General features: G+C 40.1%; 1 protein-coding gene across 3 annotated transcripts; it reads right to left on the bottom strand.

Annotated features, from left to right (window-relative positions):
• Positions 1–1,025: 1,025 nt before the first annotated feature.
• LOC134398971 (sterile alpha motif domain-containing protein 9-like) lies at positions 1,026–14,280 on the bottom strand. 3 transcript variants are annotated; one of them, XM_063126677.1, is made up of 5 exons: positions 14,153–14,280; positions 13,604–13,662; positions 11,008–11,172; positions 9,174–9,247; positions 1,026–6,501 (listed from the first exon to the last, which is right to left on the bottom strand). In XM_063126677.1, exons 4-5 carry the CDS (start codon positions 9,185–9,187, stop codon positions 1,710–1,712), a joined length of 4,806 nt encoding a protein of 1,601 aa, XP_062982747.1. In that variant the 5' UTR covers positions 9,188–9,247; positions 11,008–11,172; positions 13,604–13,662; positions 14,153–14,280; the 3' UTR covers positions 1,026–1,709. The 3 variants fall into 3 exon arrangements, with proteins under 3 accessions (XP_062982747.1, XP_062982756.1, XP_062982764.1); XM_063126686.1 differs by lacking the exon at positions 13,604–13,662; XM_063126694.1 differs by lacking the exons at positions 11,008–11,172; positions 13,604–13,662.
• Between the last annotated feature and the right edge of the window lie 766 nt (positions 14,281–15,046).

Below are 15,046 nucleotides of genomic sequence, written 5' to 3'. Positions count from 1 at the left end.
CCTTGCAGCCGCAGCTCTTGACCATCTTCTGCTCGGGGCTCTTGGCAGGAGCCGGGAAACCTCTAAGGGCAGCTCGGTCAAAGGCCTGCACCTACCTTGTCCTGCACTTCTTGCCCACTAAGTGCTCCAGCTGGAGCCTATACTGAAGGGCTGGGCACTTCCTTCCTTTCATCGGGCCTGTTTCTGGGCATGCGCAGAGTGCCTTCCATTATTTCCTTCCTCTTAATTAATTAATTAATTAATTAATTAAAATAATGCTACATTTATTTCTTACACACCTCTCCATTTTGATCGGGACGGGGAACAACAGTAAACGGTAAAATACATAAAACTTAATTAAAACATAATAAACATTGTTAAAACATCCAAAAAAAATTCTGAAAACATCTTAAAATTCCACTGGATAGGCCTGCCAGAAGAGATCAGTCTTTATAGCTTAAGGGTGAAGGCTGTTTGCTTGCTTCCCCCAGATTCTGAGAAAACAGCAATATCAGGATGGAGTGCCTGAGCATGTTCGGCTCCTCAAAGCCACACTGTTGTATCTATTTACGATTTAAAACTACGCAGAGGGTGGGAGGAGGCACGGCAAATGGACACATCCCAAATATGTGGGTTGTTTCATTTTATGTGGGATTGGGTTGACTGCTTGAGACCAACCTTGGGGTTGTGAAAGACACGCAGTGGCAACCCGCCCATGCACTCACAATGGCTGCCAAAGGCCAGTCAGTCTGGCCTCCTGCCCAAGGCATGCTGGGAGTTGTAGGCGTAAACCTATGTTTTTATTAAATTCTTTTAAAATAAATTTATGTTTTTAGATTTTTCTGGTACATTGTATAGCCAGACCTATCAGCGTGCCAAATTTCAAGTTTCTAACATATCTGGAAGTGGGTACATGACACACACGTACTTTCTGCTTTATAGGTAGAGATCACCTGAGTCAAATCCAGAAACTGGAAACTTGTTTATTTTAAACAGGGTTTTAATACCTAGATCTTTCATTGGGGGTCCAAAAACTCTCAAGACACTTCTCTGTCCCTTTAAGGATTTTTTTATTGCAAGCAGTAGAAAAAAGAACCAACACTGAGAGCAAAACTCTAAGTGTGAGATTGACATCTGATACAACAGTTACATGTTTTATTGACATCTTTTAGTGACATAAATATTGCATAAGATTTCTTATCTTTGTTACATACATGGTCTCAAGAATAGGAAAAAATCAGGACGTGCATATTGGCATACATGGTAGGAACATGGAGTACACGTAGATACACGTATAGGCATAACTGGTGGGAATACAGGATATAAGCGAGTTCCAATTAGGGCATGGGACCTAGGCCAGGTCCATCAGGGTGAAGGTACAGGATAAAAGCATAAAAATATCTAAATTAGCCAATATATTTGACATTGAGTCCCAAGTTATTCTTCTCCTTCTCAGTCTTAGCCAAATGTCAAACTACACAACTTGCTGCCAAAATGTCAAGCTACTCTATACTGCCAAAATGGCAAGCTACACTTTTCTTTACCTGTCTGAGGCCTAAAACCCAAGATGGAAGGAGTCAGGTTAAGCTCATACCCCAGAATTCTTCCATAATATGCAACCACTTATATAGGTAGTAGGGGGGTGGGGAATGTGATGTGTTTCTTGTAGCTATAAACAAAGGAGCTATCACATTTCATGTACACTACAGAGGAATATACTTTCAAACCTTTTAAATGATTTCTATGTCATAGGCTATTAAACCTCCAATGGAAAACCCCAAGTAAAAAGATACTCGTTCTATGCTGCGACCACTCTTTAGCTGTCCTAAGAAGACAGGGCGTGCTGGTATTCTGATGTCTTCATCAAGACCATAATCTACATAGACAAGATTATCTTCAGCTCTGCCATTCAACCGAAGCAAAAGATGTTTAACAACATCTGTTTTCCAGATCTCTCCACTCTGCCAAAGGGCGCTCAGCTCATCACTCATCTTGGACCTTGTCTTGTGCCAGCTCTTGATAATAGACTGATCAATTTTTCCTTTGTGAATAAATTTGTTCAGATTGCTTCCTTTCCCCAGGTAGAAGAATGCTAAAGGTTGCTTGGATCGGCACATTTGCCAATACTGGCAATTAAATGCCTTCTTCAATGAATTGATATATTTTTCCATTTGTTTAGAATCTTTATCTAGTTGCTTTTGATTTTCAGGCCAGAATAATAAGGAGGCTAAGAAGTATGGTTCTGAAAACCGGTACTCTAGACCTATTGATTGTAGAATTGTTCTAAGCTGTTCTTTTAGCTCTAGAAAAGATTGCAGCTTTTTGGATTTTGGATTGAGACAATGGAGGACAATGTTGGCCAGGATAAAATTCTGTTTGTCCCTCTGCAGAGATTTGGTAGAGGTCTGAGTAAGCAAAATGGTATACTTATTCACTATGTCCTCCATTTTATTTATAGGATTTTCGTGATTGCTCAGATGTTCCAAAATTCCAGAAAACTTGTCTGCTTTGGAAGCTGCTAAATTCTTCCTGTAATTTTCCAGTTCTAAAGATGAGCTCAGTTTTGAGTTCATTACCCATTCAAAGTCAGAGTAAAAGATTTCTGCATACTTGTTGAAAAAATCTTGAACTTTCTTCCGTATTTTGAGCTCCACGATTTCTTTTTCAGGATTCTTTGGCTTCAGAGGGATGAAGTAGTTGTCAAAAAAATCAAAGGCTTTTTTCAAATTCTCTTGCAAATTACTTAAATAATTAGCATACTCTTCAAGTGCCAATCTGTATTCTTCACTGTCTGTATCATTTGTGGCTTTTGGGATAGCCCAGTTTCCTGACAAGAACTGTATGATGTGTTTTTTAAAGAGATCATCTTTCTTGTTGAACAACGGTGTAGTTGCAATAATTTCTATAGTGTATAAACCAGTTTCTATTTCTCCTAGGTAGCCAGATGTGTTATACATTTCATATCTTCTCTTATATTTTATACTCTGAGAATATTCTCTTTCACTGTCTTTATTTTCTGTTTGTTGTTGTGATTCTTTAAATGCTTCTGAGGCACACTTTGCAAGTTTCAATAAATGTTTCAGAGCATCTACAGTTATGACAGATTTCTCTGTATTTTCATCTAGCCAACGTTTTATTTCACTTTTAAAAACTTGGCCCAAAGTGTCTGATATAAATGAGTTGTTAGGAGCATTTTCCTTAGCTTTTCTAGCCCACTGTAATGCACTGGGAAAATTCTTCTCCTTAATGTAGAAATGCCTTGCTAAAGCTTGGCTAATAAATACATTTTGGTTGAATCTGTCAGTCCCCGCAGTCAAAACTTCCTTAACTTCAGCACTCCCTTCTTCTTTTTGAATTGCTTCAATTAATGGGGAAAACAATGTGTCTGTGTCATCTCCATGTTCCTTTCGGTGCCGTGTAAGTAGCATGCTTTGCACATCTTGCTGAAATTTGTCTCTCCCTATGCCAGTGTCATAAAATAAATTCTCTCTTAACAACAAAAGTGTAATCTCACTTTTAGTCAACTTGTATGTTTGTTTGAATTCTTCTAGGCACTGTACAGCAATCAGGGAGTGACTGATACGTACACCTTTGTATCGTCCACGTTCTTGCATTTCAGTTTGTATTATAATGTTAGAACAATTTCCCATTTTGTCATCCAAATTTTCTGTCCCCCAGAAAGCCTTTTTAGTACTTATTCCCAAAAATTCCTCACACTGTGATACTGAGATTGTGGACTCTGTAACATAAGAATTTAACAATGCCAAAAAGGAAATAAGCTGAGCTTGCTTACTTGTTACATTGAAACCTTTCAGTGTGTTCTTGACTACTTTCTCTATGTACTGTTGATCAAAATTCTTTTTCATAATCATAAATGAATAAAAATCTTCAGGATTATCATACTGATCTTCAATTTCTTTCAGTTTTTCTTCAAAAGCCCTTTGTTCCTTCGGATTTAATTTTTGTTTCAGAGCTATACTATTCAGACTGTTGCTCTTTGCGCTTTCTCCAGGATTCTGAGATCTCATACAATTTAAGATGATTACCAAAGGATTTTCATATATAATACCTTTAGCTGTTATCGCAGATTGGATAGCGTGTTGCAACAGGTAAACATTTTCCTGCTCTTCAAAGTCATCCACAAGTAGCAATACTGGGAAATAGTCCAACTCATTGGATGTCCCATATCTAATTAAGGTGGTCAGTTGTGTTCCAATTTCTGCAAAATCAACTGTTTTATTTTTTAGAACAGCACATCTAAATTTCTTTCTCAGTTCCCAGAGAATATGCATAGCTAAAGTAGTACCCCCACAGCCTGGATAATGGTAAAGGTTGATAATTTTTGTGGGTGACTGTTTAGGAAACTGAGACCCTGTCTCAATCAAATCTTCAAGCTTCTCATAGGCATCCCGTTTAATAAAAGGTAAACAGTAGCTTTCGGAGGCGAAATAAAAATTCCACCAAGACACTTTCCCACCACGATAAAAATGCTCTTCTTGGTTTTTTTTAAATTCAGAAAATCGCTCTTTATTCTTCTCAATTTCTGTGTCCTTGCATTCATTTTCACAAAGTATTTCCAATGCAGTTAGGAAGTCTTCTTCTTTCTTTGAGAGAACTGTAGAAGAAAATCCTTTTGATGGCAAAAGTCTCTGAGATGTTTGGGTCACTGATTTTAATTTTTGGATAGTACCGTTCACCATTGGCAGGCTCAAGTTAGATATACACCTGTCTGCTAGCGTGTCTGCTTCAATAAATCTGGCTTGCAAGAGATCTTTCCAGCACTGGTATGTTTGTGCCCCGATACAGATACACAGCATGTCATCCAGTCCTTTAAGTTCTTGATAAAATGCACAAAATGTTTCAATCATGGGGTCACCTGGATCTTCCACTTTCGAAAGCAAGAGAAACATCACCAAAAATTTCCCTCTTTGCATTACATCTGGATGCGAAAGAAAGGAGATTAGTTTCCTGACTTCAGCAGCCCTCTGTTGCTGCCACAGTCTAGGATTCAAGGGGGGCTCCCTGTTCAGGTCTGACCTGCCGTTGCAAAAAATCCAACCTGGCTGCTGATAGAGATTCAGTTTTTCAATTGTTTCAGAAGCTGAATTCCCGGGGCTCTGGTACTGCTCTGGGAAATGAAGATTTGCAGCTCGGTTTCCTCTGAATGCTTTGACCACACCATTACTGGCTGACTCAGGATCGAACTCTAGAACAGCAAATAAGTTTATTTCCTGCAAGAAAGTCACATGCTGTGTATGATGTGGATGGCATTTGTTTGTGACTAAAATATACCAAGCGTAATAGGAGTTATCGAGCAAGTCTCTGTTGCCTGTGAGTAAGTTCACCAGCTTGAGACCCTCGCTATCTTTCTTCCTTCTTTTTTCTCCGTGCTTTTCTTCAGCTTCTTTTCTATTTATTGCTAATTTCTCCAGATTAGACATAAATGCCTTATTTTCTGTTTTAGAATTAAGAATATTTTTGGAAGAAGCACCATCCCTTATAAATAAACTTTGCACCCATGTTTTGCTTTTAAAGCTGTAACTGCTAGTAGGGAAATATTTAGATTGACAACTAGAATATTTGGGAACCACATCGACTTCAATAACAAATGTTTCCGATGTCATGCTATTTTGCTGCAACACTTCCACAAACCGAGGCTTCCTAATGCAATCTTTTGCAACACTGATGACATGATTTCCGAAGTATTTCTTTATCATCAAGTCAAAATAGTTAATATATTTCTCTTTGTTCTGGACTTTCACCCCAACAATTTCCCCATGAGGATTGTCCTGTACTCCCAAGTGGATAGTGCCATTAGTATGGGAATTCATGCACGCTGCAGCAAATCTAAAGATCTCATTGCAAAATTTCACCTTCAGTTCCTCCTCTGTGGCATTCTCTGTGTTCGTAAAGAGTTTAAATTCATGAACTGGATCGATGAGATTCAGCGGCCCGGTTTCAGGAATATGGAGAACATAATGCTGTATATAGCGATGACTGCTGTGAAACTCGTCAAAAGGGTATGGTAAACATGTTTGTCTGGTTGGAAGTTGATTATTTCCACTATCATGCTGAAGCATGCTTTTTGTTGTTTCTTGAAGCATGGATTCTGTTGGCGCGGGGCATTCAGGTGTTACAATTCCTGGTGTTCTATAGGCATCAACTAAGTTCCCTTCAGCATTTTCTTTCATCCCTCCTCCATCTTTGTTCTCACTGGAAGATTTAGCATCCCGAAGCTCTGTGCTATGTTTTTGCCCAGAAACCGTGCTAGGGCCTTCAACTAAACCACCCCTCTCTTTCAGTGCGTGCATTATTTGAATTGCTGGGCCATAGGTTATCCCCATGACTTTAAGGTCTTTCTCTGACAGGAGCTTCAAAACGGCGCCTGTTACATCTTCACGGAGAAGGGTGTGACCATGTTTTTCATCAAGCTTAAGATTATTGGTCACCCATTGGAATACATGTTCTTTTGTCCAGTTCTGCATGTTTTCAGGCAAATTTAGCTGGCCACTTCTCTTAGGCCTGCAAAGAAAAAGATGCAAAAATTACCAAATGCAATATTTTGTGTTAAAAGTAAAAGTAAAGAAAATGACATTTCCCCTAAACCTATAATCAAAGGGCTGGATCTGCAGTAAGTTAATTGCATTTAGGTCACATTGAAAACAATGGGTAGTATCCCATGTTATTCCTATGTAAAATAGACACACTGAAATGAATGAAGCTTAAGTTAGTCATGGCTAAAATAATTAAAATAATTTTAATGGGTCTACTCTATGCAGGACTAACATTGGATACAATCCAAAGTGAAAATGTAGTCATGATTTAAGCCCCAATTTTAGCATTGAGAGCTGTTCTATGCCCTTATTTATTTATTTATTTATTTATTACATTTATATACCGCCCCATAGCCAAAGCTCTCTGAGCGGTTTACAAAAGTTAAAAACAGTAAACATTAAAAATATACAAATTTTAAAACCATCAAAAACAACAGTATAAAAACAACAGTATCCATTTAAACAACAGTTCTGGGGTCCGTTAAAAAACTAACTTAGCATTGTTGAATGCTATTAAATGCCTGGGAGAAGAGAAAAGTCTTGACCTGGCGCCTGAAAGATAACAGTGTTGGCTCCAGGTGAGCCCTTGCTTGTAAAGCAGGGATGGGCAGCATGCAGTTGCCAGGCCGCATACGGCCCTCAGGGGAAGTTGTGCAGCTCCCACCAGATCCCTTGCTCCCATGGGCTTGTCTATACGGCTTCTTTACCCCAACCTAAATGTGCATATTCGCGTTTTAGGTTACATGACGCAGTCGTCCATTTGCATCAGTGCCGGGTTTTAACTCCAATAATGCCATATTCTCATTCGAGATTTACCGTGACTTTTAGATCGGGTCCAAGTTTGCATTGCTTTATGGCTATGTGTCTTTGGAGGAGCTATGTAAGATTTTGACATGTGGGCGGAGCTTTGAGGTTAGGATAACGTGATTGGCCCATTTCCCGATTTTGCACCAATCTGCTGCCTCCTTCGTTTGTGCCAGTTTTAGTTTGAAGTCTCTCTGAGGAGCTCTGCAGAGAAAGCTTCTTAAAACAAATTTATTCCTCTCTCTCTATATATATTTATTTCATTTCTGTACCGCCCAATATGCAAAGCTCTCTGGGCGGTTCACAAAAAGAAAGAGGGGAAAACAGGCAGCCAGACGAGGAGGCGTGGTGTGCTGCCTCCTTCCTTTCCCTCTGTAGCCTCGTCCTCCCACCCCCGCTCCCGGTTCGTGGAGGCTGTTTCTTTGAATTCCCTTACATGGAGCAATGATGTGACAGAAACAGCTATGGGAACAAAGCGGGAAACAGGCAGCCAGCCTTGTTCCTTTCTCTCTGTAGCCCCCTTCCTCCCACCCCCCGCTTGGTTTGTGTGTTCTATTAGTCTGCGGAGCTCCTCAGATAATATTTATAGCTTTGTTGTCTTCTACTCTTTGTCATATATATGGGATAATGCGATAATGCACATATGCGCATTAATAACTCACTATAAAAATAATAATTCAGGAATTAAATTGCTGTTGCTGCTGCACTGTGACACTCTTTACCTGCATTCGAATCAACGAAAAATTGAGTTTTTATTTAATGAGCAATCCTGCTGTTGTATAGACGAGGGCCATGATGTGGCTGTTTCTCTGCAGAAATGCACTCCTCCAGTCTGCCTAACAGCAGAATCATGGGGAATGCAGCCACATGGTCACTTCCTGTTGCAGTTGCTGCTAAAGCAGGAGAGAGATGCCTCCTGGTCAGTTTGAGTAGAAATTTTAAGGCATACCTTCTCTTCTGCTAAATGTGATCCTGACTCCTACATCACTCATTTATGAAATTTAATTTGAAAACTGAAATCACTAACAAAAGAACATAAGAAGTGCTATGCTGGATCAGACCAAGGGTCTGTCTAGTCCACCACTCTGTTCCCACAGTGGCCAACCAGCTGTCGACCAGGGACCAACAAAGCAGGTCATGGTGCAACAGCACCCTCCCATCCATGTTCCCTAGCAAATGGTGCACACAGGCTTCTGCCTCGAATACTGAAGATGTCACACAACCATCAGGCCTTATTGCCAATGATAGCCTTCTCCTCCAGGAATTTATCCAACCCCCTTTTAAAGTCTTCCAAAATGGTGGCCATCACTACATGTGATAGTGAATTCCATAATTTAACTATGCGCTGTGTGAAGAAGTATGTCCTTTTATTTGTCCTGGATCTCCCACCAATCAGCTTCATGGGACGACCCCAGGTTCTAGTATTTTGAGAGAGGGAGAAAAATGTCTCCCTATCCACATTCTCCATACCATGCATAATTCTGTAAACCTCTATCATGTCTCCCCTTAGCCTCCTTTTTTCCAAGCTAAACAATCCTAGTTGTTGTAACCTTCCCTCATAGGGGAGATGCTCCATCTTTCACTTAAACTTTTGGAATAGTATGATTTTTGGGATCACACATATAGACTTCGAAGTTAATGTGAAAACATTACATCAGCCTTTCCCAACCTGGTGCTCACCAGATGTGCTGGACTACAACTCCCCCAATGGTCATGCTGACTGGGGATCCTGTGAGGACACCAGGTTGGGGAAGGCTGCATTATAGCCTCAGTTTCCTAAGTTACTGCTGTTATTCTTTTCTGCTGAATCAGGAACACCATTGTAGTTCAATGTACCTTTTCTTCCCCATGGTTGAGTTCTTCTACTGTATGATGCCTTGTCTTTTCTTAATAACAGGAAACTGTAAAGCCTGAAAAGAGGAGGAAAAATCATCCAAATAATTTCTAATGACATGACTCATTGTCACCTATACATTTAGAAATTTTAGAAGAGGCAATAAATATGTGAATTCCATAAGAAAAAAAGGAAATGAAATTTAGAAGAGATGTACAATACACGAAAAGGAAAGCTTCTATAAATGTCCTTTATAAACTGTTGCAGTGTTGAAACCCATTTGATACTGAACCCAAACACTGACTTTCTCCATGGCATAATTGGCAACTCTGGGCCCTTAGAAAACTGTCCAGCCTCTCGCTTCCTATCTGGTACTGTTATTTCTTTTGTTCACTGGTTCCTGAGAAGTAAACAGGAAGCCTCATCTCAGAAGACACAGCAACTTGTGATTCTTTGGTGTTTCTTCACTCAAAAGCACTTCCTGATTTGTGGTTCTTGGCTTTGCTTCCTGTTAGACCTCTCCTGTCGCCCCACCTACTTTCTTTGCAATAGTGTTATTTGTGCTTTGCTTGACATTCACCCTTCTTCTCTGACTAGCTACTGACCCTAGCTATTGGCAGTAAACACAGGATTCACAACTCCATAACTTCTCACACAGTAGCTATGGGGATGGGTATTTGTAAATGAGAGGTGCAGACATGCTGCTGAACCCCTTTCCTACTCGCTAATTTGTCTTTGCAGTTTCTGCTTCTGGCTGCTTTCTCCCCACCTGAGGCCTCTTCAAAGATAAACAGGAAGAAGCAAACAAGGGGAGGGGAAATTGGTTAACCGGAAAAGTGTTCAGTGTGGAAAGATTAAGCACCTCTTCCCACTTGCTACTTCTTTTCTGCAAATGCTCCTCCTCCCATTTGCTTTGAATGTCAATGGCAAACACAGGGTTGGGAATTTTGTGTTTGCAGGTGAGCATGTAGTTCTAGTTTAGGGCCCAGATCTAGCTTCACTTTTCCTAATCTGCAAGGAGTACCTGGACATATGTTGTATCCAAAACATTGAGATGCTGTCATATGTTGTAACCCCTTCCCTGACTGCCACATCTCTGGCCAAAGATCTTGATCAGCCTTAATCACTCAAACGACTCAGTATGTAAGCACCCAAGTAGTTAAGAACCCTTAGGGTGACCATATGAAAAGGAGGACAGGGCTCCTGTATCTTTAACACTTGTATTGAAAAGTGAATTTCAGCAGGTATCATTTGTATATATGGGGAACCTGGTGAAATTTCATCTTCATCACAACAGTTAAAGCTGCAGGTGCCCTGCCCTCTTTTAAATCTGGTCACTCAGTATAGCTCCTGCAGCTTTAACTGTTGTGATGAAGAGGGAATATCACCAGGTTCTCTATATGTACAAATGACACCTGCTGAAATTCACTTCTCTATGCAACTGTTAAAGATACAGGAGCCCTCTCCTCCTTTTCCTATGATCACCGTAAGGACCCTAGAGTTTTATATGAGCCAACCAATATTAGAATTTTTCCATCTCTACAATATATTTCTTTTAGGTGCAGTGACTGGCTGTTTCATTCTCAATTCCTTTTCTAATTATGCCTACCATGGAGTTTGCCTTCTTTACAGCAGCCCACACTGGGTTGATATTTTCATCGAGCTGTCCACTACAACCCCAAGATCTCTTTCTTGGGCAGTCACTGCTAACTCAGTTCCCATCAGGTTATACTTGAAAAGCCTCATCCCACATACACTTTTGTTCTGGTTTACCCTCGAATTATCCCATTTCGCTCATATAGTGCTTATATAGCATATGAAAACTTGTAAACTTACACCTCTGCTATAGTGCGTTGGGGAGATCTGTTGAGGTTCACTCACACATGTTGTTATCTCCACTCCCCAGATCTTCTTTGTTCCTCCTCCTACCGTTTATTGGTTGTTTGAAGTGGGGACAACTCCCCCTCGGACAAAAGGGATTGGGATTTGCTTCTCTTGTTACTGAACACCAAAGTAGAACATTATGTAAGACTGCAATCAACTCTTTTGCATGCTTACTCAGTAAATAAATCCCATTGAGTTCAATATAATGCATTTCCAAATTAGAGCCCCTTGGATTGCAATCTTAATTTTTGCAACTTTAAAAAGGAAAATGAAACGGGGTGGGGGAGTGAAGCGAGGTAGGAAGTGGCCATCTCAACTCCCAGTGTATGGAGGAGGAGACTTCAAATGCAGCGCCAGGACCTTCAATGGCAGAGAAATTGAGAGGCAAATCACAGTTAGTGAGAGGATTAAGCCATCCTTTCCCATGTGGGGACTCCCAATAAAAACTGGACCCTCATTGTTAAAAAAAAGGTGAAAAAAAGGTGGGGAGATGCAGTATCCCCCCATGCAGAACGTTTCCATCTCTGCTTCCCCTTGTCTCATGCCATCCCCCACTCAAGTCTTTAACTGTGAAGCTTCATAGGTTGAACCACCCCTCTCTCCTCTTTTGTTAGCGAGACTGCCCTGAGACACCCACCCACCCAACAAAGAACAGGATGGTTGGATAGAACGCAGTGACAGCAATACACGGGAGGGAGGAGTGCATTTATTTCGCATGGAGGGAAAAAACCCAGATAAGACTTTCCTCGCTCCAAAAAGAAATGAAACATGGAGGGGAAGAGACGAGAGTGCAGGACAAGGGCAATGTCATGTTAGTACCAGGCTGCAAATCCACGTACCAGTGTGCGATAAATCGCTGGTATGATGGAGCTCTATCAGTCATATATTTGACATCCCTGAATTAGACTCAGACAACACACTAAGCCATGGTTAGGCCACTAACCCTTTTACAGCAAATGGTTAGTGTGCTTAAACCATGGTTATGTAGCCACCATGGTTAGGTCATGGTTCACGCGCGACACACTAAACCATAATGTTTAGCTCAAAATGCTTAATCACAGTGGCTTAGAGTATTGTTTGAACAGAGTCATTGTGTGAGTTAGGTATTTAGAGGTTTTGGCTAAAGACGGCCCACTTAGAGTCTGACTTGGATAGTGTAATTCAGTGGAATTAGCAGGGGCAGGAATTATTTCTGACTCTGGGGGGGACATAAACAATATTATCTTGTTAGGACACAGGGAAGCAGCACTCAACTTTTTAGGGGATGGCAGCCATGTATATAATAACGTGTCTAGTTCCAGCCTCAGCTAGCGCTCATCAAGAGTAGATTCATCAGAGCTACCTACCTACCCCTGCACCAAAGTATGTCATGTATTATACCAGCTGAAGCATAAATTCTAAAGAGCATACAAGTGTACAAAGCTGTTTTAATGTGGGACAAACCAATACATAGGAAATAACTTTATAGAAATCTACAAAGTAAACAGAATTAGGTAAATTAAACAGGTATACACAGAAAACACACATGCTAGAAAATCAGTATTACATAAAAGTGTAAACTGAACACAAATGAGCAATGTTCTTACAGATGGGCAAAGGTTTAAATCAGTAGAACGTAAAAGTGTAAATTGAACACAAGCAAGGTTTTTTAGGCAATCCTAATTCTGTTTACTTTGTATGTTTCTGTTTAGTTATTTCTTGTGTATTGCTCTGTCACTCCTTAGAATATTTTTGTACAGTTGTATGCTATTTAGCATTTATTCTTCAGTTCTTATTCAAATTGTGCCCTTTTTGGTGGTGTTTATGTATTATACTAGGCCAGATCTACACCTTGCATCAAATCATTATGATCCCATCATGGTAAAACTATATCCCTCTTGCGCATTTATACCTCATAGACATACAATGACATTTGTTGTGGTATTTTGTATAATGTGGAACAACAGGCAGGAAATAACACTATGAAAGCAGTATATGGAATGTCTAATGTGCCCCGACAGTTATCAGTGCACCTCAATACCTCTATAAAGCAGTAGTATAGAACTAGCCCAGGATACTTTTAAGAGCTTTTATAAAGGCGAGTACTGCTCCCCTGGTATGATCCTATGCATGTTTACTGAGAAGCTCCATTATGTTCAGTGGTGCTTACTCAGAGGAAAGCATATACAGCATTGCAGCCTTAGTGTAGTGCAGGGGTGGGCAACTTCTGGGAGATGGGGGGCATGTCCCCCCTCTAACCAACTAAGGCCTTAGCTAGACCTAAAGTTTGTCCTGGGATCATCCCGGGGTCATCCCTGTTCATGTAAATGACACACAGGATATCCCGGGAGAAACCTTAGGTCTAGCTAAGGCCTAAGAGTCATATATCACACTCACCTTGAAAAATGGTGCTGCTGTCAAATTTGCTATGGTGGTGACAAAAAAGTGATTTTGCAAGGAAAAAAGGTGCCTGGGGAGTGTGCCTTTTGTTTGCAAGCAGAAACATATCCCTATTTCTTAATTTTCCAAAGCAATAAATTATAACAATAGGAAATGACCAGAAACTTACACATTAGACGATATCAGTTGGATGATCCTTCATTGTAAAGGAAATCCTGCTTGGATGCCCTGTTAACAATTATTTTTACTTATTAATAAATATTTATTCAAGTATGCTGAAATTATACTTCCATGTTCACGTTTTCTTACCATTTTAAAATCGATTATATGGCACTGAGAAGCAAAGGGAATCTATGCGACTGTATAAATGTTTTGCTGAAGAACTGCAGCTCTGGGAAAGGAAACTGAAAGTACAGCATTTCCCGTTGCAAGAATCGTCAGTTGCCACACTAAACATTTTCTAGTTTACAAAAATGGATTTTGTCACCATTTTTGGCTTGTTTCAGTAAAAGAGGCACAGGATTAGTTCAGGGTAGTGCGCTCTTTTGTAATATCCCATAACATTCAGAACATTTTTACAGCACTTACACAAAGATAATATGATTCTCTGTACAAAGACTATAAGACGCTCTGTTACAGTATGAACGATGAAGTCATATAATATCATTTGCCCAGCTTTTGAGGAAATATCAATGTTTATCTGTTTCAAATCACTTACCACATTTGTTTGCAGAGTCTTCATTGCAGTAGCTGGATGAATAATTTTTTTATAGAGAGAAAAACGGAAGGATCTCTGTTTTTGCTTCCATCAATGGTAAGGGTCAAGTTCTTCTGAAAAAGGAGCTTGTAATTTGTCACATGACCTGCAACAGGGTGGGTAGGCTTATTTTTCATATGTCCCCACCTCCTTTTGTTCCGAAATGACTAATGCATAGTATCCTCTGAGACGAGACTGTACAAGCTAACTATACCAAATGATTTTTGAAAGCTTCAGAAAACAGGGTTTTTATTCTGGGTGTGTACATGCAGCGGAAACTATCAAATTCTAGGAATCCATGTGTCTGAACTTTTTCTTGCCAAAGCTCATCCATCTTATGAGAGAGGGATGAATCTTTTTCAGCTGGAGGGGCAGAATTTCAGAGAAACTCTTGGGGGTCACATTCCAGTGGTGGGTGGGGCCAAAAGGGCGGGCCAAAATATCAGCATATTTTAGCTTAAAGCTCTTACTGCCTGTGACTAAGCCTAAACCTATTGGAATGGGGAAAACCCCAGAGGGCCTAATTGGGACCCCCCCAGAGGCCTGGATTGGGCCACCTGGGCCTGAGGTTGTGCACCCATGTTCTAAGACCATGCTGACATGAAATGTTAATTCACAACAGGAGTTCGTGGTCTTTATAAAAAAGTAGTTACCATACATCTGTAGGAAGTTTTTCACATGCAGGTAGAAATGTAAGTTTTATTTATTTATTTAATAAACGGCTGCTATTCAGCTAAAGTAAGTTTTCAAAATTACCACACAAAATTATAACAATGTAATTTTAAGTATAAATTAAACAGACTACAAAGCAACACTATTGGTCAAGAAAATCTCGTGTGTTGAAGAATGTTTTCA

The sequence above is a fragment of the Elgaria multicarinata genome, chromosome 1 (genome assembly GCF_023053635.1).
Source record: "Elgaria multicarinata webbii isolate HBS135686 ecotype San Diego chromosome 1, rElgMul1.1.pri, whole genome shotgun sequence".
Taxonomy (NCBI): Eukaryota; Metazoa; Chordata; class Lepidosauria; order Squamata; family Anguidae; genus Elgaria; species Elgaria multicarinata.
This window is presented reverse-complemented; position numbering and strand designations above follow the sequence as displayed.